At 36.8% G+C, this 27,037-nt stretch overlaps 1 protein-coding gene across 4 annotated transcripts in view; it reads left to right on the forward strand.

Annotated features, from left to right (window-relative positions):
* The window catches only part of WDR7 (WD repeat domain 7), a 357,939-nt gene that overhangs the window by 264,170 nt on the left and 66,732 nt on the right, over positions 1-27,037 (forward strand). For all 4 annotated transcript variants that reach the window (XM_059894160.1, XM_059894163.1, XM_059894162.1 and 1 more), the window contains one exon: positions 18,864-18,963. In XM_059894160.1, the coding sequence (XP_059750143.1) occupies positions 18,864-18,963 (100 nt within the window). The remainder of the gene's footprint in view (positions 1-18,863; positions 18,964-27,037) is intronic.

Consider the following 27,037-nt stretch of genomic DNA (forward strand, 5'->3'; position numbering starts at 1 on the left):
GTACTCTCATTTGGGTTATACATAAATTTCACTATTTTCTGAGTACCAAGATGAAGTAGCATCGTCAAATGTGGAATGATCCTAAGATTGGTTTTCTTGTTTTTTAGATTTGTTTTGTTTTTTAACCTTGACAAGTAGGCTTGTGATTCTGATATGCATCTGGGTTCAGAATTTTAAAACTTGAACGTGGTAATTTCTCTAAGATTTTCTTTACTGTTAGTAACTTGGCAGTTATTTTTCAGACTGTATTTAAAATTTCCATTTTATTGGTGTCATGAAAGTCTTGGCTTTAAGCTTAGGCTGACCTCTGTATTGTATGTTGCTACATACCAATAGTCAGTTTATTCAGGTTTGTTTGTTTATTCATTCATTTATTCAGATTTATTAATGATTATATGACTTAATATACAATTTAATGAGTGGTGAATCCATCCACTGAAGTATGTTGTTAAATAAATCTCTTTGTCCTCTGACATATTTACTCAAAACATATTTAAGTTTAAGCTACAAATTGTAAATACAATGAAAGAAAGAAAGATTGATACAGAAAGTTTGATTTTTCTAAGTTTGTTCATATAATATTTTTCCATCAGTTGTTAAAGCTTCTTGTAGTATCTTCTGCTTGAAAACAGAAATGGATTAGAACACATGCCAGTAAAATTTGATATAATTCTGTCTTCTTACTGACCCGAAACTCACTTGTTGATATTAAAATATGAGGTTATAGCACCGCAGAAATGCATAATTTGCCAGAGTTGAGCCATATGTTTGTATCTAAACTTCTTAGTATCCAGTGTGCAAAGAGGGGCAGACCATCAATACCTAAGTCACAATGTTCAGATGATAGAAATAGAGCAGTTGTTCAAGAGGAACATACCTGTTTGTAGGACTGAGATCAACGTGGAATTGAGAGTCCTCAGGAGAATTTCCATCTGTGGAGCGGGTGGTTGAATCTGCTGATGTGGGACCTGTGGAAATGGACAGCCAGCTGTCATAAGGCCTTTTATGTAAGGGTTTGAACATCCGCAGATACTGAAGGACAGCCGTATGCAGTTTATAGACTCAGTTGTTTTAGAGATTTTGCGACTCTCAAGAATGTCTTGGCTCACACAAGCCAATATTAAAATATATTCAGTGCCTGTTAGTTGAGAGAACTAAGGACACTAAACACAGGTATTAAGTGCTCACTCTCTGTGAGGCCCTCTGGGGAATAATGATCTCTAAGTGTAGTTCCTGGACTATCTTCAAGAGAATTACCTGATTTCTAGGCTCCCTCTGAGAGCCACTGCATCAGACTATCTTGAAGCCTGATGATTCTTATGCACACTAAAGTTCGAAAACAAGTGCTCTAATAATCCGAAATCAAGAAAACAAAACCTGAGTCATTGTCCTCTGTGACCATGTTCTGTTATGTCAGAGCCTGTATCCTAGAATGCCTTTCTGTTTACATATTGAGTAAACTCAGAATTTCCAAGGAAACATCTAGACAGCCCTTCAGCTCGTGCATTCCAGTGATGCACTGTTAATTTTTAAAGACTTGTCCTTAGACAGTAGCACAGAATGCCTGCCAGAGACTTAACTTCAAACTGTTCATTAATTGACTTTTATCTAAAACTCCATTGAAAAAACCCAGAACAATTAGAAGTTAGTTTAAAAAACACAGGGTCCATTTATCCCTCTCCATATTCTAGTTTATATCCCTAGATTAAGCTAAACCATCAGAGAGCTGCCTGTTTGGACCACATTGTCTGACCTCCTGCAGCGTTTCCTTCCCCAGGTTCCTTGTCAGTGTTCTGCCTGCAGTTTGCACTGAGGAACCTGCCATGTGAGTGTCTTAAGAAGGTTGACAGTGCAGTTACTGTAAGGGTCATACTGATGTCCATTGTTTAGGGTCCCTTCTGTAAGGACTCAATAAAAACATTTCTTTCAAATCCAGATGACAGGCATTTTTTGTTCGTTTTGTCCTAAAGAACGAGTATATGTTTTTTGTTTTTAATTATACTTAACCAGAGTTAATGTAAACATTTTGCTTTGGTCATTGGGCAGCTCAAAACCAAATTCCCCGCCTGACTTTAGTAGTTATGGCTTACATCTCCTATTCTCTTTATCTCATCATCACACCTCAAGCTTATCTTCCTTTTCTATCTTTTTACTGAATTATGTTCTATAAGCTTCCCTAAGTCCTTTCTGTAATATGTGTGTATATATATATTTATGTACATACATATGTATGTGTATGTGTATGTGAAATATAACACGTTTATAATTTTATTTCAGAGGCATGGAAACAAAGATAATCATTTTACATATAATACTATGATTATTTACTGAAAATTAAAAAACGTCTTCTTTGTATTAATTGAAATATCCTAGATCTTCCTGGAGTAATTTATGTATCTGTGGATATTTGTCTATATTTTACTTAGTAAAAGATACAAAAATAACATAATTTTTTAAATTGAAGTGTAGTTGATTTACAATATTGTGTTAATTTCAGGTGTACAACAAAGTGACTCAGTTTTTTTTTCAGATTATATTCCATTATAGGTTATTATAAGATATTGAACATAGTTCCCAGCGCTATACAGTAAATCCTTGTTGCTTATCTCTTTTATGTATATTAGTTTGTATCTGTTAATCCCATATTCCTAATTTGTCCCTCCTTCCCTCCCTCTCCCCTTTGGTAACCATAAATTTGTTTTCATGTCTGTGAGTCTGTTTCTGTTTCATATACAAATTCATTTGTACTATTTTTAATATTACACATGTAAGTGATATTTGTCTTTCTCTGTTTGACTTACTTCACTAAGTATAATATTCTTTAGATCCATCCATGTTGCTGCAAGTAGCAATATTTCATTCTTTTTTATGGCTAAGTAATATATATATATATATATATATATATATATATATATATATATATCACATCTTCTTAAGCCAATTGTCTGTTGATGGACACTTGGGTTGTTTCCATGTCTTGGCTATTGTAAATAGTGCTGCTGTGAACATTGGGGTGCATGTATCTTTTCAAATTAAAGTTTTTGTTTTTTTCTGGATTTATGCCCAGGAGTAGAATTGCTGGATCATATGGTAGCTCTATTTTTAGTTTTTTAAGGAACCTCCATACTGTTTTCCATAGTGGTGGCACCAATTACATTCTCACCAATAGTGTAGGAGAGTTCCCTTTTCTCCACACTCTCTCCAGCATTTATTATTTGTAGACTTTTTGATGATAGCCATTCTGACCAGTGTGAGGTTATACCTCATTGTGGTTTTGATTTGTATTGTTGGCCATCTGTATGTCTTCTTTGGAAAAATGCTATGTAGGTCTTCTGTCCATTTTTTAATTGGGTTGTTTGTTTTTTTGATATTGAGTTGTATATTTCAGATATTGACTCCTTTTCAGTCACATCATTTGCAAATATTTTGTCCCATTCCATAAGTTGTCTTTTTGTTTTGTTAATAGCTTCCTTTGCAGTGCAAAAGCTTTAAAGTTTGAGTGTGTTCCATTTATTTATTTTTGCTTTTATTTCATTTGCCTTGGGTGACTAATCTAAGAAAATATCCCTACATTTTATGTCAAAGAATGTTTTACCTATGTTTTCTTCTAGGAGTTTAATAGTGTCATGTCTATATTTAGGTCTTTAAACCATTTTGAGTTTATTTTTGTATATGGTGTGAGGAAGTGTTTTGATTCCATTGATTTACATGTAGCAGTCCAGCTTTCCCAGTACCACTTGTCGAAGAGACTTTCTTTTCCCATAGTATATTCTTGCCTCCTTTGTCATAGATTAATTGACCCTAGGTGTGTGGATTTATTTCTGGGCTCTCTATTCTGTTTCATTGATCTATGTGTCTGTTTTTGTGCCAATACCATGCTGTTTTGATTACTGTAGCTCTGTAGTATAATGTGAAGTCTGGAAGTGTTATACCTCCAGCTTTGTTCTTTTTCCTCAGGATTGCTTTGGCAATTTTGAGCCATTTATGGTTCCATATTTTTAAAATTACAATTTTAGCTGCTGTGTAAACTTTATAGTCAGATTTAAATATTTCCTAATATTTACATTTTAGTTCCAGGGATATTGTTAAAAATACAGTGGTATCCATTAAAAATACAAGAAAATTACTTAGATTTCATTGCTTGTGAGAGACTATAGCATACATATCCTTCAAAACATAGTTATTCAAAATAGTTCTATCACCAGATTTGGCATCACTGTAACAAATAAAGCTATTTTATTATATAGGAATTAAAATGCATTCTTTCTAGAACACAGATATATTAGCAACACGATTGTTGCAACACTGAATTAATTTTATGTTTATGAATAAGCAGACTAAGAAGTACAAGAAGGTAACATTTAAGAAATGAATTCCTCTAGATTCCCTCCCATCTCATTGCACTTTGCTTTGCCTTTGTCAGTCTCCTAGATCAGGGGTCCCCAACCCCTGGGCCATGGACCAGTACCGGTCTGTGGCCTGTTAGGAACTGGGCCGCACAGCAGGAGGTGAGCAGCAGGTGAGCAAGTGAAGCTTTATCTGTATTTACAGCCAGATGTAAATACAGATGAAGCAATCTCCCTATTGTTCACATTACTTCCTGAGCTCTGCCTCCTGTTAGATCAGCGGCGCCGTTAGATTCTCGTAGGAGTGTGAACCCTACTGTGAACTGCACATGCGAGAGATCTAGGTTGCGCACTCCTTTATGAGAATCTAATGCCTGATGATCTGAGGTGGAGCTGAGGCAGTGATGCTAGCACCGGGGAGCGGCTGCAAATACAGATTATCATTAGCAGAGAGGTTTGACTTCAGAGACACCATAATAAATCAATGCGCTTAGCACAAGGAGATCAGCTCCGTGCTTTTTGACCACCTAGAGCGGTGGGATAGGGAGGGTGGGAGGGAGACGCAAGAGGGAGGGGATATGGGGTTATATGTATTCGTATAGCTGATTCACTTTGTTATACAGCAGAAATTAACACAACATTGTAAAGCAATTATACTCCAATAAAGATGTTAAAAAAAATAAATCAATGTGCTTGAATCATCCCAAAACCATCCTTCCCCACCCCCCACCCCTGCCCCTGGTCCATAGAAAAATTGTCTTCCAAGAAACTGGTCCCTGGTACTAAAATGGTTGGGGACTGCTGTCCTAGGTGATCTTCCAAAAGGCATCATCCAGCTCTCTAGATGATTATTGTTAGAGGCAGAAGTACAGAGGGTTCTGAGTCATTTACGTTTAATTGCTGAGACTATAAATAATACAGCATCCTCAGTTAAAAATATCCTAGACACTAAGAAAGTAGAACTAACTTTTTTCGAGGTTTGGAAGGGTAAACATCACTGAAGTTTCCTCAGAATTCATTGTTAAAATTTAGTTATCAGTTGCTGTGTTACTGAACTTGAATATCCTTGTGAAGACCCTCATGTACAGACCAATCAGCATGGAGCATGCCATGCTTGACTCAGTTTGATTAATTATTTCTCTTTTGGTCACCATATAAACACTGTCTCATTTTACACTGCTATATTTGATGCAGTAGCACAAAATATAAAAGTGTAGAAATGCACAGGTGTTACTAAACTAAGAGAAAAGCAGTATAGCACACACACAAGTATGATATATACTTGTTCTGAAATGAATACTTTAAGGGTTTGTTATTCCTTTTGCAAAAGTGTTCTTCTAAAATTGAAGTATAGTTGATTTACAATGTTGTGTTAATTTCTGCTGTACAAAAAATATTCTTTACTAATCTCAGAATAGAAAAATTTAGGCTCTCATAAACTACTGACTATCAAAGCTCAGTTAGAAAGGAAGATAAAGTACCTCTGGAAATATAATGAAATTAAAATATAATTTTTAAATTTAAGGCAATTTTATTATGTTCTTGAGGGCTAGTAGTGAGATAATACATAACAAATAAAGGATTAGAGATTTTTTAATAAAATTGTAAGTTGATGGGAAAATATGATTATATTTGGAGAGTAAGAGGTTTTAGGATTTTTTCATAGCAAAGATTAGATACGCCTCTACATGTGATTTTTAGTCACTTACACCTCCTCAATTATGCACATTATGAGTAGCTTGAAGAAAGGGGTTTTTGCATCCATTTCTTTTATTGTTCCCCATAGCAAGTGGTAGAGGGCTTCATCTGGCCAAAAGCCATATACCCCAGAATTCTCACATAGATCCTTTTATCGTGCATTTTTATTCCTTTAAGTGGAGGCAATTTATTTGATACATAAGTGAGTGATTTGATTTTATGCCTATTAAAGACTTGTCAAATAAATTCATAGATTCAGAAGAAATCCTTTGTTGAGCTCTGTCCCAGTTTTTAGCTTAGAAAATCTGAACACTCAATATAGGCACTCAATAACCGTGGTTGAATAATGATACCAGCTATGCTGCTTCATGTGTTTAGTCCTTAATTTCGTCATAATAAATGGTACCAGTTATTTCACTTAAGCGGTGACCTTGCTGCATTATTTTTATAGAATTACAAGTTGTAGAATTTGGAATCTGCAAAGGACCTCACGTTATAAATTACCCACCTCTAGCCTTCATTTGACAAACGGACAAACTTACGAGCATTCTTGTGCTGACGATCAGATGAAAGTGAAGCCCAGCTTGACTGAACGGATCTCACACCTGCTCTGTATTCTGCAGGGCGGGGTGTGCACCTGCTGCACAGGCACCCGCGTGACACGGTTCCTCCATCTCAGCAGAGGATGAGATGGCTGTTGTTGAGTTCCAGGTCCAGGCCTCTTCCTTACTTCATCCTTCCTTTCCCATCCTCTCTCAACTCTTCTTGGACCTTGCTCCTTAGATAACCCTTCTCTCAGTTTTTTTTTAAAGATTTTTTTTGATGTGGACCATTTTTTCTTAAAGTCTTTATTGAATTTGTTACAATATTGCTTCTGTTTTATGTTTTGGTTTTTTGGCCGTGAGGCATGTGAATCTTAGCTCCCTGACCAGAGATCAAACCCACACCCCCTGCATTGGAAGGCAAAGTTTTAACCACTGGACCACCAGGGAGGTCCCCTCTTCTCTCACTTTTATTCTCAACTTCTCTTCCTCTGTCTGGAAACATGTGCTATTATCTCTCATTTGAAACCCTTCCTTCACTCTGTGTCTCCTCTCTCCACTGTCCAGCCTCTCATCTCTCCTTCCCCAGGAAGAAGAGCCTGCGCTCTGTCCATTTTGTCACCTCTCCTGCCCCTTTGATCTACTGTCTTCTGGTCTTTGCCCCCACTATTTTGCTTATCTCTCTCTCTCCCCCTGGTTACAAACAACTTTTTTTTTTTGGCTGCATTGGGTCTTCGTTGCTGCAAGCGGGGGCTCCTCTTCGTTGCGACGTGCAGGCTTCTCATTGTGGTGGCTTCTCTTGTTGTGGAGCACGGGCTCTAGGAGTGCAGGCTTCAGTAGTTGTGGCATGTGGGCTCAGTAGTTGTGGCTTGCGGGCTCTAGAGCACAGTTTCAGTAGTCGTGGCACACGGGCTTTGTTGCTCCGCGGCATGTGGGATCTTCCCAGATGAGGGATCAAACCTGTGTCCCCTGCATTGGCAGGTGGATTCTTGACAACTGCACCCCCAGGGAGGTCCCTACAAACAACTTTTTGATTGCCAAATGTTTTTCAATCTTGAGTGTAGTGGTTCTCAAACTTTTGGTCTCAGAACCCCTTAAAAATTGAAGACCCTGAAGAATTTTTGTTTATAAAAGTTGTATCTGTGGATTTTAATATATTAGAAATTAAAACTGAGATTTAAAAAAAAATATTTATTGACTTATTTAATAATAAAAAATTCAATTCATGTTGATATAAAAACTTATTTTTATGAAAAATAACTACTTGCCAAAACAAAAAAACTACTGAGAAATGTAGCATTGCTTAACATTTTTGCAGATTTCTTTAATGTCTGGCTTAATAGAAGACAGATGGATTTTTATATCTGCACATGTCTTTAATCTGTTGCCATATGTGTTTCAGTTGAAGTTTATGGTGAAAATCTGGCCTTGCATGGATATATAGTTGAAAAAGAGAGTCATATTTCAATAGCCTTTTAAAACAATTTTGCATCTTCTTTGGTAGTTCACCAAAACTCAACATGTAGTCGTTTTTTAAAGGTTAGCTGCAATGTGGAATCTGTAATTTTAATGAACTTCTCATACTGTTACATTCCATCCATTGGGTGGGTCTTTGAGTGGTTTTTTGAGTGTGTCTTTCACCCATGCATGATTTTATAACATTATGCACTTGTCTTTGGAAAATCTTGCTTACTGAATTATATGTAAATTCTCCATATACTGTCACATTGCAATCCACAATATCAGAACCTCTTATTTGCTAATATTGCTGCTGATCTCATAAAAAAAAAGTCAGTGAGTATTGGGAAGCCAGATTCTATTTTCCAAAATTTCTACTTGAAAGCTTGAATTTTATCATTGGCAACAAGTTCTGTCAGTTGCTTTCCTGGACGGGAACAAAGCAGTTCATTTTCAAGAAAATGTCTGCCAAATACCCAAGTCCAAATCATCATAGTTTCTCTTTTGGTTATACTTTCAGTGAAAGTGAAAAAACAGCTAGTTAAGCTTTCACCTCAGTCTTCCAAGCGTTTTCCCCTGAGACACCAATGATATTTCAGTTGACATTAGAAGTGCTTTATGTATACTTCCCATTCTGTCACACTGAATAATAAAGCAACATGTACTCAAGGTTCAAAATTTAAATAAAATTAATAATTTTTACTGCTTCATCAAGGATATTCTTAAGTGAAAACACTTTGTTGTTTTATTTACTACCAGTGCATGGCAGTGAAGAATATAATGACGCCTAGTACAGTTTGGTGCCACTGCCTTGATTCATACGGAAGTACCAGCAGTTTTACCCATCACTGTATACCATCAGTGCCAGTTCAACACAATGAAAAGATCATATGACATCTCAGGAGTTTTACAAAAATAGTTTTGATCTCACACACTTCCCAATAGGAGCATAAGACCCCCAAGGCATCCACAGACCACACTTGGTGGAGAACCTCTGATTTAGTGGAACCTTTGGTTGCACTGAAATATGAAACTTAACTTCTTTCTGAAAACTCTTCTGTTTTCTGCATCCTTTGTATCCCGAAGTCATAACCTTTCCTAGGATCCAGTACCTGGGGAGAAGGTAGGGTAGACAGGAAGATCTGGGATTAGTTTTTCTGAGGCTCAATACAAATCCTGAAATTTATTCTACTTACTTTAAAGGACTCTTCACTTTTCTGGGGATTCCTGGCTCTCCTCAAATGGCAATGCTGCTGGCCCCAGAAGGGGGCCTCCTTAAAGAATCCTAGATGTTTGGTGTTACCCACAGTACCGTGATACATAATACCTGGCAGCAAAACTGCGTATCATTGGGCTTACGTTACAGATGATATCCTATTAAATGTGTCAGGCATTCTTCAAGTCCCAATCTCAATTCACTATGCTCAGGGCACATCAGTCTTTTTTCTATTCCTTGAATAAGGCCAAACTTATTTCTACCTCTGTGCACTGTGCTAGGTTGGGCCAGTGTGGGCTGCTCAGCTCCATCCGGTCAGTCAGGGACTATCCCCGCCCTCAAAGGCCTTAAAGTTGGCTTGGCAGAGACAGAGTGGTAAATCAGAGAAACATCACAACACTATGATAGAAGGGTATCCAGGACACAGAGAAGATTCCCAGGTGCTGTGATGGGAGGAACACAAAGGAGGGACCTGGCAGGTGTGCACAGGAGTTAAAAGGAGGACTGGTGATGTTTTAGCTGTAATGACCCATATGGGAAAATAATCTAAAAAAGAGGGGATATATGTATACGTGTAACTGATTCACTTTGCTGTACAGCAGAAACTAACACCACATTGTAAATCAACTCTACTCCAATAAAAATGTTTTTTAAATGATAAAAAAGAAAAAGAGAAAAAAAAAAGATGAGTGGTTGTTTATCAGTCAGAGAAATCCTCTGACTGCAAACCCTCAGCTATTTCCATATGCAAAATTGGCTGTCACTGAATGAAATACCATATTAAATGTGATTATAAATCTCTGACCAATGAATCAATGATCACTTTGCAAAAATTATAGTGTGTATTCTTTTCCATTGCATATTTCACTGCCAAGAATGAAGAAATTCTCAATCATAGACCCGAGCAATGTACTTAATGTCTCAGCTACCTGGGCTTCTTAGTAGGTATTAAAAAGACAGGAGTAGGAGTAAGGAGGAAACTAACTTTAAAGAACTCAGGATGTAAATTTCTCTAATTTACTGTAAGTGGATAAATCACCTAAGTTTTTGTAGTATAGACATTGAAATTTAAAGTATTTTATATGGTTTTCCTGTATTTAACTGATTATCTCTCAATTGGCCTTTTAATATGATTTTCATAGAAAATGTACTTTATGTTAAAACACTTTTATTCACCAGCATCCTCTAGATGTAATTATTGCTTACCAACAGTTCTTCCACTGAAAGATACTGGCACAGTGGCATAGCATACAGCCATTAAAAAGATTGAGGGCAATCCATTTCTACTGACGTGGAAAGATGCCAGTATAAGATAAATTTAACGAGAAACTAGCAAAGTTTCAGAAAAGTATGTAAAATAAAATCATTTTTGAAGCAGAAAACTGTATGTAAGGATTGATATTCAGGCATGTACATGCAGGTATACATATGAAGAAGGGAAAAAAATCTGGAAAGACACACCCCAAAGTGTTTCTCATGGTTACCTGGGGTGGTGGAGAGGGTTTGTCGTAAAGGATAACTTTCCTTTCTTAACTGTTTATTTTTCTGTAGTCTCTGTTTCTTTTTTACAGTGTGTATTCCTTTAAAATTGGATGTACTATGTTAGAATAATTCAAATTTAAAAAATCATTGGGAAAACATTAAAGCTATAACATAGATAAGATACAAAAAATTCAGAGTAAAATAAGTATTTAAAGTTTTGGACTGAATGGGGGAAAAGAATCCAGACAAAGAGTTAAAAGTCTGTATTTTCAGACATAGTTTACCTTTCCTTAAACTTTGTTATTATGTAGACAGACTGATTGATTCTGCTTTTCAAGTGAAAAGCTGAATCAGCTCTGTTCATTCTAAATGGGCACTTAAAATCCAGTAAGGAAATGAACACTGTCTACTTAGAACAGTGCATGAACTCATGTTTTTAAAAAAACTCCTCCAAATCTTTGGTTTGTGCTTATCTTGGATGGTGATAACAATAATGGGATGTAAACCAGCGTCTATGCTAACTTCCAATAAAATTCTTAAATTAGTTACTATTTTATAGGATACCTTTTATAATAAATATAGATGTTACTCCTATACTCACATGAGTAGAACTCCTTCTAAAACCATTTTAGTCCATATCCCTACTCCTAAAAACTCCCCAACAGACGACTGTCTTTCAATAGTAAAGTTCTTGATGAAAAAACAAATCTCTAAAGCTTCCGGAAGTATTCCATTTCACCGTATAACAGAAGGAATATTAAATTTTCACACTGTTGGAAATGATACAGAGAAGAGTTTCAAACCAAAGTCTATATCATTTGTATTAGCAACTTGAAGCTGAAACTGAGATAATTTGTTATTATCAGGTTATATCTGCAAATCACAAGTGTTTGAGAAATAGGCAAGTTTAAAATATTTGGGGGAACTCATTTCCCTTATTTATTAGCATGTTATTAGCACTTACTTGCCCTAGGAAAATAGCAAAACAACTACACCTTTTATATCCTTTCTGTGGTATATATTCAGAGATGCAAATGGTGATGATGATGATAATTATTGTAGCTACTAAAGTGTGTACTTACTATAGTAAGTACTTATTATGTGCCAGGAATGGTTCTAAGAACTTTACATGTATTAACTCACTTAGTCCTCATGACAATTATATCAGGTGCTATTACTGTTCCCATTTTATGGATGAGGAAGCCGAGGCATAGGTAAGTTACCTAATTTGCTCAAGGTCACACAATTAGTAGGTGGAAGAGTCAGGTGGTAAGAGACGTGTCTCTCAGCCATCATACAATACACCCTCAACAGGCACGGTATTTTTCCTTGCAGAAACTCTGCTTCCAGTTCTCCTTCTAACACCCCAGCTACAGCATGCCTATAGCAAGTTTTTTCAGAAGGAAAGTAGTTCACCAATTAAATACTTAGTGGTGTTGTTCAGGCGACATCTATTGATGATTTACAATGTGCAAGATGCTGAGTGGGAAGTTGTGACTCTTAAGTGGAATTTGCCAGTGTCCATCACCATCCCAGAATGAGGTCTCTTTACATTTTGTCTTTTGAACTAGTGCCCGTCACTGGAATGAAGCACTTCTAGAAAATATTCCCCCACCCTCCACTGCTCACACCCCCCAAAACTAACACAGCTCCCCTTGAGCTGATGCCTTCACCAAAGCCACTTTCGTGTCTCTGAATCGTTCAAACATATTAGCAACATGGAGACCCGGAGTTCTGTCGGGGGAGCTGTACAAACATGTCTGCAAGGTGTTTCCTCCTCTACAAAGCGCCCCCCTTGATTGCAGCTCTGACATCCCTGAGGGCTGTTGAGCAGTGCTCTGAGAACCGACTCCTGAACCTTTTAGGCCGTGGCTCCTCACATGGGGGCCCTCAGAAGAGCTCTCTCCCATCCCATCCTGGCCAACAGGGGACAAGGGTGTTGTCATTGGTACATTCTCGTTGTCAAACTGCACGTTGCTCCACTACAGAAGGCCTACCGTTCTTTCCTGCAGAACAGCTTTGCCTGTGTTTAGGGCTCAAATCTTGTCCATGGGTTATTGGGAGCACATCATGGATATTGAGGAGTCCCTTTCCTCATCTAGTATGCACGATGAATAAAGGGATGCAGTGTGTTGATTAGATTTTAAATAAATTTTGTTTTCATTAATATAAAAAATCTGCATGCATATCCTGCAGAGTGCAATCAAATGAACCAATCTAAAAAGTTATTTCATGCAAATTAAAACAAAAATGTGATAGCAATTTTTCCTTGTAGTGGCGAAAAAAGTAGAAAATTTGATAGTATCAAGTGGGGTCACTCTTTTACAGGGAATTGAAGGTAATCAAAATTTAAAATGTGTGTATGCTTGGACTTCCCTGGTGGCGCAGTGGTTAAGAATCCGCCTGCCTATGCAGGGGACACGGGTTCAAGCCCTGGTCCGGGAAGATCCCACATGCCACGGAGCAACTAAGCCCATGCGCTACAACTACTGAGCCGGCACTCTAGAGCCCGTGAGCCACAACTACTGAGCCCGTGTGCCACAACTACTGAAGCCCCCGCTGCGCCTAAAGCCCGGCTCCACAACAAGACAAGCCACCGTAGTAAGAAGCCCGCGCACCACAACAAAGAGTAGCCCCTGCTCGCCCCAACTAGAGGAAGCCCACACCCAGCAATGAAAACCCACCACAGCCAATAGATAAATAAAAAATAAATAAAATTTTAAAAATAAATAAATAAAATAAAATGTGTGTATGCTTTAATCCGGAATGTTGCTTTGGGGAATCTATCCTACAAAAATACTCACCTACGTATACAAGGATCTATGTATAATATAACTTAAATGTCAGAAAGGGAAGAATTAAATAACGGAGTATAAATGCACAGGGGTACAATGCAGGTGTGAGAAAGGATGACATGGATTCATGTATACTGATGTGGGAGGATGTTCCATGAACTATTGAGGGAAGAAAAAGAAGTTGTAGAATAATAGATGTAATCTGATACTATTTTTGTAATAAACATTAGAAAAAGCTGAGAAGATCCACCAAATTGTTAACAGTAATTAACCCTTGGTGAAGGAGGGAGTATGGGAGGAAAGACTTACTTTTTACTACATACATATTAGTGGTGGTTTTTTACAAGTGCATATTGCCTTAATACCTTTTAAACAAAGAGTCCAAAGTTTTTGAACCATTTTAAATCAACATCAAGAATTTGTAAAAAAAAATAAAAAATAAAAAATAAATAAATAAATAAATTAAAAAAAAAAAAAAGAATTTGTAAAAGCAACTAGATAAGAGTTGCTCCTAATACCTCAACTACTCCTGGAAATATGTATACCAGTTCTCAGGACAGTGCCTGATACACAGTTTGTCCTCAGTAGTAGTTGGTGACTTGTAACTAGTTATAAATCATACTTATAGCCCATATATTCTTTTCCTTACACCCTTAGATTTTAGATGGGTTCATTTTAGCTGGAGATGAATTTTGGATTAGTTGAAGAGTGTTCCTTGTTGTATTTTAACGCTCAAGGACACTATGTACAGTATTAACATCCTGAAATCATTGCATTTTATCAAAGTCATAGTTGAGAAAGTGATTTTACAGGTTTCTGTCTTTCTCCTAAATCATATCTCTGCTGAAAGTTGCATGTTTCCTCTTCCTATATTCTTCCAAATTGACTTTTAAGTTTCACACAAATTTCTCTTATTTGAGGGCCATTTTTAATAAAAATAAAAAAGGTCATTAATTCAAGGGACACTATAAGTAGAGAATACCAAAGTTGTTTAGACTTAGGTATTGGGTGCTTGGCAAACTCTTAAGCAACATGATTTGCTCCAGGATCCTGCCCCGGAGTGGACCCAATACACATTTGTGTTTCACGTCATAAGCCACCCCGTTATGGGTGGGCACCCTGTTGTGTGTTACTTCTGAGGAGTTGATGTCACAAATATGCTTTGGAGAAATATAATAACCTATTCTAGTATTTAGTAATGATCGATAAGTGATTATTTCTTTTAATTATGTTTTGTGTGATACCATGTTCAGTGAAATTTATGTGTGCCTGTATAAATACCTGGCAAATTCTTAGAATAATTTTATTCCCAGAACATTTATACCAAAAATACATACTTTATTGTATGTATCATTATTTAGACTATATTTGCCTTCTTGAGTTTCAGACCAAATAATCTTTTCTAGTTCCCTAAGACATAATTAAATAATTTCCATTATGCAACTGTCAGTCTCATGCTAATGTACTCAGACTTCAAGGACCTTTACAGATATCTTTTTGTAAATCTGCAATTGTTTGTCTCAATTGAAAATACATTTTTTAGAAGGGTCATGGGGCTGCTTTCTGTTTCTTGATTTCTGCCTAACTTTTTTAGACAGTTTTTATTTCCTTTGCTGTTTATACCAATTATTATTTTAGACCTTATGAAATATTCAGTGGTCTTAAAAATTGATATGTTTAGCCTAGTTTATAAAGTAGTCACTGAAGGATAAGCATAGTGACTTGGACTTCTTACAGCATTAAACTTTGTACTGCTGTATGCTGCTTGATTGGACCCTGTTTATGTGTTCATACATTCAACAAAAAATAAAGTCTCTGATGGAGGGAAACAAGCAATAAACAAAAATTATTGTTTAATATCAAAGAGATGATAAGTACAATAAAGAAAAAATAGGATATTGGACTCAAGAGTAGTGGAGGAAAGGCTGCTGTATTAAATAGGACGGCCCATAAAGGCCTTCCTTATCAAGATAAACTTGGGACAGAGACCTAAATGAAGCAAGGGCACAAGCCCTGGAGATACCGGGCAGATGAGATTTTCAAGCAGAGGGAATAGCAAACGTTAAGCTCCGAAGTGGGTACACTCTTGGAATATTCACGAAAGCATAAGGAGATCAGTATGACCAGAGCAGAGCAAGCAAAGGGAAGAGGAAGTCCGAGAGGTGTTAGGGCCAGATCACGTAGGGTCTTGAAGGACGGTTGTGAACACACAGGAGAGTTGATTTGATCTATGGCTGAAAAGGGTCACTCTGGCTGCACGTGGACAGTAATGAAAGCAAGGAAATCAGTGACTTTAAAATTTTTGGACGATGGCCACCGCAGCCCCAGCAAGAAATACATTTTGCAACGTTATTCAATTCCACTTTATGCGTCTTTCATATACCTGAGTGGTAATGTTTCCTCTGACTTAACAGTTTCCTTGTTGTGGGCCGAATAGAGGAGAACCATTGTTGTAACTTGAGTATAACAGAAAGATTCGTGGCAGGTTGTTGCCCAAGAAATACTGCCCAAGTGCATGTTATCGATGCAGTGAACTAGAGACTGAGATACCATTTCCAGAAGGCTCAGCACAGATGAACCCTTACTCTGAGAGTCCTCCCCCCAAATTTTGGAGGAATTCAAGACTCCCATGTGGGATCAGGTCAAGACTAGAATAGTCTTAAAAACTAGGATGGATCCTGCTCTGCAATCCATTGATATACTTTTTGGGGTAGGGTCAAGTAATGTGTATCTCACCATCCTTAAATCTTGACAGCGCCCCAGTGGAGAACTGGTTTCAGGAGAAGAGTAGTCTGGGCGCATGGTGGGCTCTGGAAACCCTCAGAAGCGTTAGGCTCACTGCAACCAGTCCCCAGAGTGGACACTTGGGAAGCGACTGCATACATACCTTGGATTTCCTCTGTTAAAAGAGAGACTGTTAAAGAAATAAACAGCTTCACAAGAAATCCAAAGATTAAAAACATGCCATGAGACCTTCACTGTCCAGAATTCTTTAAGATATTTTAGGAGTATTAGTCTAGTAGTAAATTGCAAAGAATGAAAAATGCAGACCTGTAATATATGGTCCTTTCAGGCAGACTAAAGATTTGACACCAAGAATAGATTTGATCTTTTTTTCTCCCATAAATAATGGTGTCTGTAGATGATATAGAAGGTTGATATCCAGAGCATAGAAAATGGTCAGTGTAACAAAACTTTTAGATTCGAGTTTAACTAAGTAAAATTTTGTCAACATAAATGTATTTTACCAATGGTTTGTTTTGAAGAGGATTATTTTGAGGGGTAATTATATTCATGTTTTGCAGAAGGATTTGGGCAATACAACTGTTATGTCTGTGCAAAGTTTAATAGTGGACAACAAAATACCTCTGGAAATGTTATTTTCCTGTGGCTATTAACCTGCGCAGTATAGATATTTGTTAAAACATTTGTTAGCTATTATATTCCATGTTACTCTAATAGGATTTAAATTGTGTGGGCTTATGTGTGTTTAGATGTAGATGTAGACATAGGCATACATATAGATATATAGTGATGCCCAATACTTAGACCACTGTCATTATTGAATAACAAAATAGTGAACATTTTTAAACTCTTCTAAACCTCTTTTATTTTTGAGTATGGAAACATTAAATTTTGAATGCTGATTGCTGATTCCTGCCTTCTCTACCGAGGGCAGTAATAGGATGCTTTAGACAAGAGAAGCTTTTAAGAAACTTTTTACTAACGACTTAATAGTGGGGAAGCTTCATATGTGTCAGGAGCCTCCACTCCCCTTCCTTCCCTCAAACCTGTGTGCAAACAGAACGTCCCATACCTGAGCACAGCAAAAACCAGTGGGACATCCTAAAGTAGTACCTTTCATGCAACTAGAAATGAAGCATTCATCTTCCACTGAAGAGGAAAAAAGTTGCCTCATTGGGTGAGGCTTAGGGATAGAACAGAAGTATTGTTGAATCCATTACTTGGTAATAAGTATCAAACAAAAAGTTTAAACACTTAATAGCTTGTTTTCCAGATTTATAAAATATGTATGAATGTCATAATGTCTGTTAATGCCAAAATGGCTTTGTCAGACTGTCCCTGGTTTCGAAATGCTCACAAATACCTTCTCTCCCTCTCGCCCTCTCTCTCTCTGCCTCTCTTACCAGAATTTCAGAAATGGAGTCCTATGCCCTACTAGTTTTTTTACTCTATATCAATCTCAAGAAAGCATTAGAGAAATGATATTTCTTTTCTGTCATTTGTTTTGCCTCCCCATCCTGTCTTTTAAAAAAATAATAGCAGAAAATTTAGATTAGTAGCAGGGAATCAAAGAGAAAAAAGGCAAGGAATGTGTAGTAGAATTGATGTAATATCCTCAGAAATATTGAGGGTAGGCCACTTATTTATCTGGGTAACGCTCACTGAGACTATAGGACTAGATAATGGGAAGGCATATTCAAAACTCTTTGGGGACATAAAATCATACCTTATTTACACTTTTAATAATTTTTATTCTTACCTTCCCAGGCTCTAGCCATATGGCCATTAAATCATAACAAAGCATAGATCAGGAATTCGAATACTTGATCGTCATGAAAATTAATCTAGAAAAGTAAACAAATAAAAATAAATCAACCTTTTATGACCTTCAAGGCCTCCTCCCTAAATCCTATTTTCATGCAATGCCAAATCACCAAATATGCTTATTTATACTACCAATAGTCACAGTTATCATTTAGATAAACTGATAAATGTAGAAACTCTAGAGAATTTGCCAGATAACTTTTTGGTGGATAACTTTCTAATTTCATTCTAAATTATGGATATGAACGTTTAAGCTTAATATTTATGTAGCTTTTTTATGATTGTTCTGCTGGAAAGTATTTTGCATTCCTTAACACTGTAATAAACCATGAGAACATAATTAGATTGAATATGTAAGCCTTTTCATCTTTTCTATTTCTGTTCAAATAGAAATATTTGCAGAATAGTCACTGTAGCAAAACTGAGCTTTCATATTTAATCTTTTTTGTATGTGACCCTTATCTCTTGTTTCAAAATTCAAGGGTGTTTGTAATTAAGAAGTTGTTTTCTATTGAAAATAATCATTAACAGGCCTAAGCGGTATTCTGCATCATTTTTCTTTCAGTTGATTTTAAGAATTACTACAATGAAACATTTTTGAAAAATCTCAATATATTAATTACAGATATACATATAGTTATTTAAAAATATATATCAGAGCTGGCTTTAATCTTTGAAATGTGCTGCTGTCCACTTTGATGTGCAGGTCATCTCACCTGTTTTTTCGGTTTTTTTGTTGTTAAAATGTTCAATCCAGGTTCTACATGGTCAGCTATTATGAGCGGAATCACAGAATAGCAGTTGGAGCTCGCCATGGTTCAGTGGCCCTGTACGACATCCGGACTGGAAAGTGTCAGGTAAATAAATCATTGTGACTTCCTCTCCATAAAGTGCGCAAGTTATTGAAAGGAGTGAGAGACCAGCACTTCACCAGTTGATGTGCTGAGCTGCTGGAACATTATGGATAATGCTAAAGGGATCAATAGTTTAATGAAGGACTCAGAGAATATAGACCCCTACTGTCTTTATTCACTGGGAATGAAGAGTTGCCACAGGGTTCGTAATAGAGCCTTGAGTAAGGTGGTACGTACTACTCACAAACCACTTTGCAATAAATCTTTTCTTCTTTTAAACAAAGTTTTCTGAATTTCTTATTTTTACCACGTGTTTTCTGAAAAAAAAATTGTGATACATTATTATGATTAGTGGCTAAACAAAAATTGGTTTTCTGACTATGTAAAATGAGATCTTTAGCGATTATAAGACAGTGTTCTACTCAGAGTTCAAGAAAGGCAGAAATCATAATGGCATTTAGTGTGGATCTGTAAGGAAACTGAGGCTCTATTTGCAATATATTCCTTTTTTATACTTTTATAACTTTCTCTGCTTTTATAAAATTTCATTGTTTATGAGAAATTCTTCTCGGTCTTGATCTTGAGCACTTCATTCTCCAAATGTACCAGTTGGGTAGATGGAGCAAGTCTAGCCACACTTTACATATAAGTGAATCGAAGCTCCCAGACTTTAAATCTCTATCCCAGAGTCACACTGTTAGTTAATGGCAAAAGCAGGGCTAGGCTTCACCCTGATCATTGTGAATTTATTGTGGTCATTGATAAATGGTTCCAAGTCATAACTTCTTATTTTTCACTGTAGCATCTATCAATGCTGATATATTCAATCAGGAATTAGGAATTGTATTCAACCGTAGTATTAGATTGATATATTCAACTGTATTAGGAATTTCCAGAAGGAATATGAAGAAATACATCAGGATGTAGCTAAATTTTAAATTGCCTCTTAAATTTAATAAACTATTAATTAGTTCTCCAAAAGTTTCTCTGGTGGCTTTCCATGAAATAGTTCTAAGAGATGGTAACAGGTATTGGGGGTAAAAGTTTCAGGGGTCAGACAAGTTTTGGGGTACCGTTCGAATTTAACACGTTTCTTTATGCAGGCCTTCTCAGAGGCTCTAATGTGTGAGTGTACATTGTGAATTTCCTGGAAGTGCGTGGAATATGCATCATTTGCCACACTGATGCAACTATTTAATATACTTTGCGTGATTTTTTTTCTTTAAAAGACATTAACTCCTCATTGGTGACTGTATTTCTTTACTCTGAACTCTCACTTTGAGCAATGAAACCACTCTGAATGCTTGCTTGGAAATGAAGTTACATGTTGTCTATAACATTCTCTCCTAAGAGAGACAGATTCTTCAAACAGCATTTCAGAATCTCTTTTGGTAAATCAATTTTTAAAAATTGGAATGCAGTTGACCCTGAACACTGCCAGGGTTAGAGGTGCAGACCCACATGTAACTTATAGTTGACCCTCCTTATCCCTGGTTCCTCCGTATCCCTGGTTCTGCATCTGGGGATTCAACCAACCCTGGATGGTGTAGAGCTATAGTATTTACTATTGAAATCTGAGTATGAGTGGACCCTCGCAGTTCAAGCCAGTGTCGTTCAAGGATCAACTGTATATTATTATTAGCCAACTTGAGAGAAATAAGCCACAAACAGCAACAAGGTAAAGACAAAAAAAAAATTGAATAAGGGGACCTTTTCAACTTTCTTTAAAATTGAAGTGAGGAAATCATAGAGAGGACACTATTGCCACCAACAGAGAGAAGAGTGAGACAGCGTGAGCACGGTGATGAAACCCAAAGAGGAGTGAAAGAAGAACAGCAATGAAGAACTAATGAGAAAGCACCAGACTGTCCTGAGCATACATTTCCTGACAGTTTTTTCCTCCTGCGTAGTCTCAGTGAAGATCTTGGTAACATGCGAGAAACATGAATAATTTGAATATCTTATTCTTTTTAACTAAATTATTTAAGAAACACTTACCAATCAATGACAGTCTTTCTTAACAGGAATTTGTAATGTCATTCATATTTCATTTTATTTTCTGTACATTATTTTACTACGCTTCGACATTTCAGTCTCCCCATGATATTTTTCTACCTCAGCTTCTTTATTTTGATACCCCAAACTGTCATTAGTGTCGAACGATGGAATAACCTTTACCTTCCAGTTCTGTGTGAAAGAGAAGGTTACCCTTTACTCTCATCACTCAGAGCATAAAAACAAAGCTAAATCTCTAAAATCAATCTTAACTACTTTTGCCAGTTACCAGTTTTATCCAGTGACAATGAGCTCGTAAGGGATTCTCTTAATTCTTTTATGGTATTAGTGTTGTAGTGTTTGAAATACGTGAGTCGACAGTTGAAACAGAATACACAAGTATAGTTGGCATGTGCAAAAAATGATATTTTAGAGGTGAATCAAAGGACTAGGAATTTTGAACTAGGAATGTAGTAAAGTATTTTTTGAATTAGCTATTGGAATCAGTGAACAGAGAGAGTGGGACAATTTTCCTAACATGAGCAAAGACATAGAGATGTGACATAAAAGATGTGGAAGGGATAATTAGTAAATTCACTGGACTGCAGGGGTAGATTGCAATTAGGTGGAAAGATAAGGGGCAACCACCTACATGATGAGAGTCACAAGTGATGGGAAGACCCGCTGTGGCCTGTCCAGGATGCCAGAGGCTGAGGAAATGTCCCTGGGCCCCGTGGAAGCAGAGGACCCATGGCTGAGGGAATAGGGGGAGGAACATATAGGTTCCCTGTCATCGTCATTAAATTAGTTGGTAAAGGATAGATAGAAAAGTCAAATCTCTTTTCCTTACCTTTTGGCATTGGCTTCTTTTTTTTTTTTTTAAATCAGTTTTCTTATGACCTGTTCTCAAACTAGTACAGGCAATTATACAAAACCACAAGATAAATATGCATTCAGTCTGAAACAGGAATTTTACTTATATTAAGAGTTTACAAGCTATCGCCCAAATCTGCCTGCCACCCGTTTCAGTAAATATAATTTTACTGGAATACAGCCACGTCGTTCGTTTAAGGATCGTGTATGGCTGCTGTGACACTACAGTGGCAGAACTGAGCTGTAGTAGCCAGCAAAGACCATATAGGGTCCACAAAGCCTAACAAATGTATTGCGTGGCCCTTTACAGAAAAGGTTTGTTGATCTCTGACTTAAGCAACTAGAGGAGGAAGAGTTAACTCATTTAACTGAAAAGTGATTTAAAACAGTGTAGTGTAATATACTGGAGAAGAACAAATAGAAACTTGTGTGGCTTAAATCCCATCTCCATTTCATAAGCTTAAGAATATTTCTTCACTTTTCTGACGTGAAGTTTCCTCACTACAAAATAGTGATAGAAATAGGGCCTATTATTGTGAGAAGTAAGGTAATTTATGTAAAATTCTTAGCAAGTAGTATTCAGTAAGTGTTGGTTAAATTAAAATAAACTTGGAAATACATTACATCGCAATGAAATTACATGACTTGTGGAGATTTTAAAGATAAACCTTGAGACCTCAGAATGTTTGTAGACCGTCAGGGCTAGGACTTCCCACCCCTTAGTTAGAGCTTTGGTGGAAACGTCGGGCAGCACTGCCGTAGGCCACGTGTAGATTTCCTCTCTAAAGGCAGCTCTTGCCTGTGGTGTTGGGCTGAACCTCCACTGATTATGGAAATCAGAAACTCTGAGGCAGTTCAATAGTTAAAATCCTGCTGTGCCGCTAACTGTGTTTTTACTTGGCAACTGCTAGCAACTTAGGAGTATACCTGACTTGAATTCTGCTTAATTTCAAAAAAAAAAAAAAAAAAAAGTAACTCCTGATGAAGTACTTTAAATTGCATTGGGAAAGCAGCATTCTTGATAAGCAGGTTAATTAGGTTCCATGAATCCTTAGAGCTACAAGTGTGTGTTTGGTTAAAATCAGCAATGCAAATCTTCCCTCTAACAATATTTGCCTTTGGTTTGGCAGACTTGATATTATCTGTCTCTGATTTTCCAATCCTTTTTGGACGCGTTCTTTGTAATAATAACTGCTGACTCTGTGCAAGATTCTCTTAGGTTCATGTTAGCTAGTTTTTCTTATGAAGTTTGGGTTGTGTTACTTGGTGGTATCTGATCCACTTTGGTAAATCTGGGCACTTATTTTCTTACTTTGACATAACGCTACCAAAAAGGCAGTGATATATGAGAGGAAGAAAGTGTGGCCAAAGTCTTATCTAAATCTTAAATTAGTAAAAGAATTTTATTATTGAAAATTTTAAGTAAATTCCATAAAGAACTCATTTTTGAAACCCCACGTTTTCTACTGCCTGCTACATAGTAGTTGCACAATAAAATTCATTCATGTTGGGCTTCCCTGGTGGCGCAGTGGTTGAGAATCTGCCTGCCAATGCAGGGGACACGGGTTCGAGCCCTGGTCTGGGAAGATCCCACATGCCACGGAGCAACTAGGCCCGTGAGCCACAACTACTGAGCCTGCGCGTCTGGAGCCTGTGCTCCGCAACAAGAGAGGCCGCGATAGTGAGAGGCCCGCGCACCGCGATGAAGAGTGGCCCCTGCTTGTCGCAACCAGAGAAAGCCCTCGCACAGAAACGAAGACCCAACACAGCCAAAAATAAATTAATTAATTAATTAATTTTAAAAAAATTCATTCATGTTGATCAAACAAAACACCCTGAGTCTTTGGAGTAAAAAATATAGTAAGAAATATAATATGACATGGTAAATGAAAACAAAGTATGCCTCAATTCTATCAAAAATATATTTGTAATTTGGATATAGTTACATTTTAGTATGTCAGTAACCCCTCATCAACTTGTTGTTTCTGTATAAAGGATAATAGAATGTCTTTTCAGAAATAGCATAGAGAACCTCTTTCTTGTGAGTCATGAAAATATACCTATATTTCAGTAGTGGACCATGACCAGGCCTGCTATGGGCCAGATAATGAAGGAAAACACAGAAGTGAAGATTGATTGTTATAGAATGGTAGTAACTGAGGTCTCACTATAACCCGTTATAGATAGAGCAGGAGGTGGATTCTGGAATGCTAACATGTGCCCCATCACACAGCCTAATGCTGTAAAAAGCAATGAGCCTGCAGGCTGAGCTCCTCTGGCCTTACAGATTCCTTACTCCACGTGGAAAGAAGGAGGCTACAGGTTATTTCGTCCACTTACTTTACCCTTATCTCCTGAATGTCCTCTGCCCTGCTCCTTTGCTAATTCCATGGTATTGAAAGCAACCCTAAGCTCTGTTCAGATCCGTTTTCACTGGTCTTTAAACCTTAATTTATCCCATCATTGTTCAGCACGGCTTACCTTCACTCTTCAACCAGCAAGACCTCACCGACTGGTCCAGTCATGCTGTTATATACAGGCATCTGCCGAGCATCTAACTAAACTAGGGAGAAAATCAGAAAAACCACAATTACCTTAAAGCGATTATGGAATATGAGGACGACTGGCTTGTTGCTTTCCTGTCAGCCGCCTCTTCCCTTGTTCCCATTCGTCCTCAACTGCAAAGTAACTGTGAGAACTAGGCTTATTACATTGTGAGGAGAATCTACTTCATTCATTAAGGCTCCAGGGCATGGGGTCTACAGCATGTATAGTTTCGGAGACTTCTATTGGGTTGGCCAAAAAGTTTATTCAGGTTTTTCATAAGATGTTACAGCAAAACCCGAACGAACTTCTTGGCCAACCCAATATTTAAGAAAAAAAAAAAAAAATCAGAGGCCTGCATAAAATGAAACAAAAACAAACTATAAAGATATATATATATATATATATATATATATATATATATATATATATATATATATATATATATATATATATATATATTCATTAGCTTAGCTTCATGGTAAATCCACCTTCCTGGCGCCTTTAAAAAAATGCATTTCATAACCCTTACTGTACCTATCTTTGTACTTCTCTGGTCTGTGACACACCCTCTGCCCCACACCTTCTAGTTTCCACCTTGACAGAGCGACTGAAATCATACACTCCAACACACTAGGGTTGTCTCGCCACACCACTAGCAACGGGCGCCCTGCCCCCTTAGTTATAGTTTAGTAGAACTGGTTTCCCTCTCTCTCAAATTCTACCTTCACTTCCACAGCACCGCCACCTGACTTGATTTTCCTTTTATTATGTCCTTAGCTAGATTTCTTAATCTCTTGGGGTACCCTAATGTTAATTCTTACCACTCCACTGCCCAGAGTACAGATTTCTTCACTTATCTGTTCTTTTTCCTGACTTTGGCTAAGAATTCATACATTATAATTGACCCCATTTCCTCTGAGCGGGTGAGACGAATCAGGTCTACAGCCTGGGCTGTTGGATGATTTGTTGCAAACACAGTGAAGATTTCAAGAAATGCCCCTTTCCCATTACCTTGGGTTTTAGATTATATTGAAATGTCTGACCTCACTGAATATATAAAGTTACTGTGTACTCATAGGTGAAGCACTCCTGGTAAACAAAAATGCTGAGAATAAGTCACATTAAAATAGTGAATATTGGCTCCTTTTTTATTCATGGTTCTATTGAAATTTATTTCTGACCATCCTCTGAATTCCTTATACCCCTTGTAAGTTATGTGGCCATCTCAAATTCTTGTATCCATATTTCTGACTCAGATAAATGCAGTTTCTTTGCTGGTATTTGTAATATACCAAATTTAATATTAAATTCTATTAGCAAGTTATTTTATTTCCTTTTATTTACTAGGGAAGGCAGTCTTAGAGCAGATCCTGGAGCCAGACTGCCTTGGGTTCAAATCGTTGCTCAGCCCTTATTAGCTTTGAGGCTGAGAGCATTGTACTTAAATTCTCTGTGCTTTAGTTTTTTCATCTATAAAACCGTCTTAGCATCATGTTGTAAAGGTTAAAAGAATATATTTATATATAAAGCAAACATCAGCCAATAATAAGTGCTTAAAAAATGTTAGCCATTATAATTATTATTTAGTCATTGGTTAAATAAGACAAAATCAGTCAGCCTTGAACTGTTTCCTCCTGCTCAGGTATACATGACTTCATACCAGCTAGATCCATTACAATTTCCTTTTTTGGATTTTTTTTTTTTTTTTTTTTTTTTGCCGCTTTTTATTCCAGAACAATTTGATAAATCTTAAAAGTAGAATGAGTAGAATATCAAACCAAGTAATTAGCAAAGTTAAGATTATACTTACTGTTCTGTCCTCAACCATCCAAGTTTAGTAATTATTCTTTTGTGTATCCTGATTTTTCTATAGCATTAATCTATTGTTCTACTGATATATTTTTTAGTAATTTTTTGAAATCATTACAAATATTACTTTTCATGTTACTACTATATTAGAATCTTTCTAAGTGAAGCTGATTTTTAAATATGGTATTCTCAACTGCCAGCATATTCCAGTTTTTGGCCCATCTGTTTGTATATATTTAAAGGCTTATATTAAATAACCACCACTGGGTTTTCTTCAAGGATTTTATTACTGTGTAATTGTCCACATCTGTTTTCTTCAGCGTCCTTTTTAAGATAGGAAAGATTAGGTCAGTGAGTCAGCCATTTTATTATTTTCAATTTCTCATTTGTTAGGCAGCATAATTTTTTTTGTAGTTTCTCTTGCTTTCAACAGGCATAGCTGTGAATGTTCTCATTCTCTCTTATTTGCATATCATTTATTCTTTATCCTTTCATTACTTATCTCTGTTGAAATTCAGTCTAGTTTATTTATAAATTTACCTCTGTATAAATTACAAGCCTTTTTATGCTGCTTAGATGGTTGCCTTTATAACTCAAAGGAAAACGGTAGTTAGGATCTTAAGGATTGTTGTTACCTTATTTGGAGTTGGTTGAAAATTTTTTCATTCTGCTTCATCTCTGGATCTGGCAAGCTGTGGCCAATTCCCAATTGTTTCTTTCTTTCTTCCTTTCTTTCTTTCTTCCTTCCTTTCTTTCCTTCTTTCTTTTTTTCTCTTTCTCTTTCTTTCTCAACATGAAGCTTTGAAGCTTCCTGTAACAATTATTTTCTTACAGGAATTATTTTGCTTTCGTT

This window comes from Balaenoptera ricei, chromosome 14 (genome assembly GCF_028023285.1).
Source record: "Balaenoptera ricei isolate mBalRic1 chromosome 14, mBalRic1.hap2, whole genome shotgun sequence".
In the NCBI taxonomy this organism is placed as follows: domain Eukaryota; kingdom Metazoa; phylum Chordata; class Mammalia; order Artiodactyla; family Balaenopteridae; genus Balaenoptera; species Balaenoptera ricei.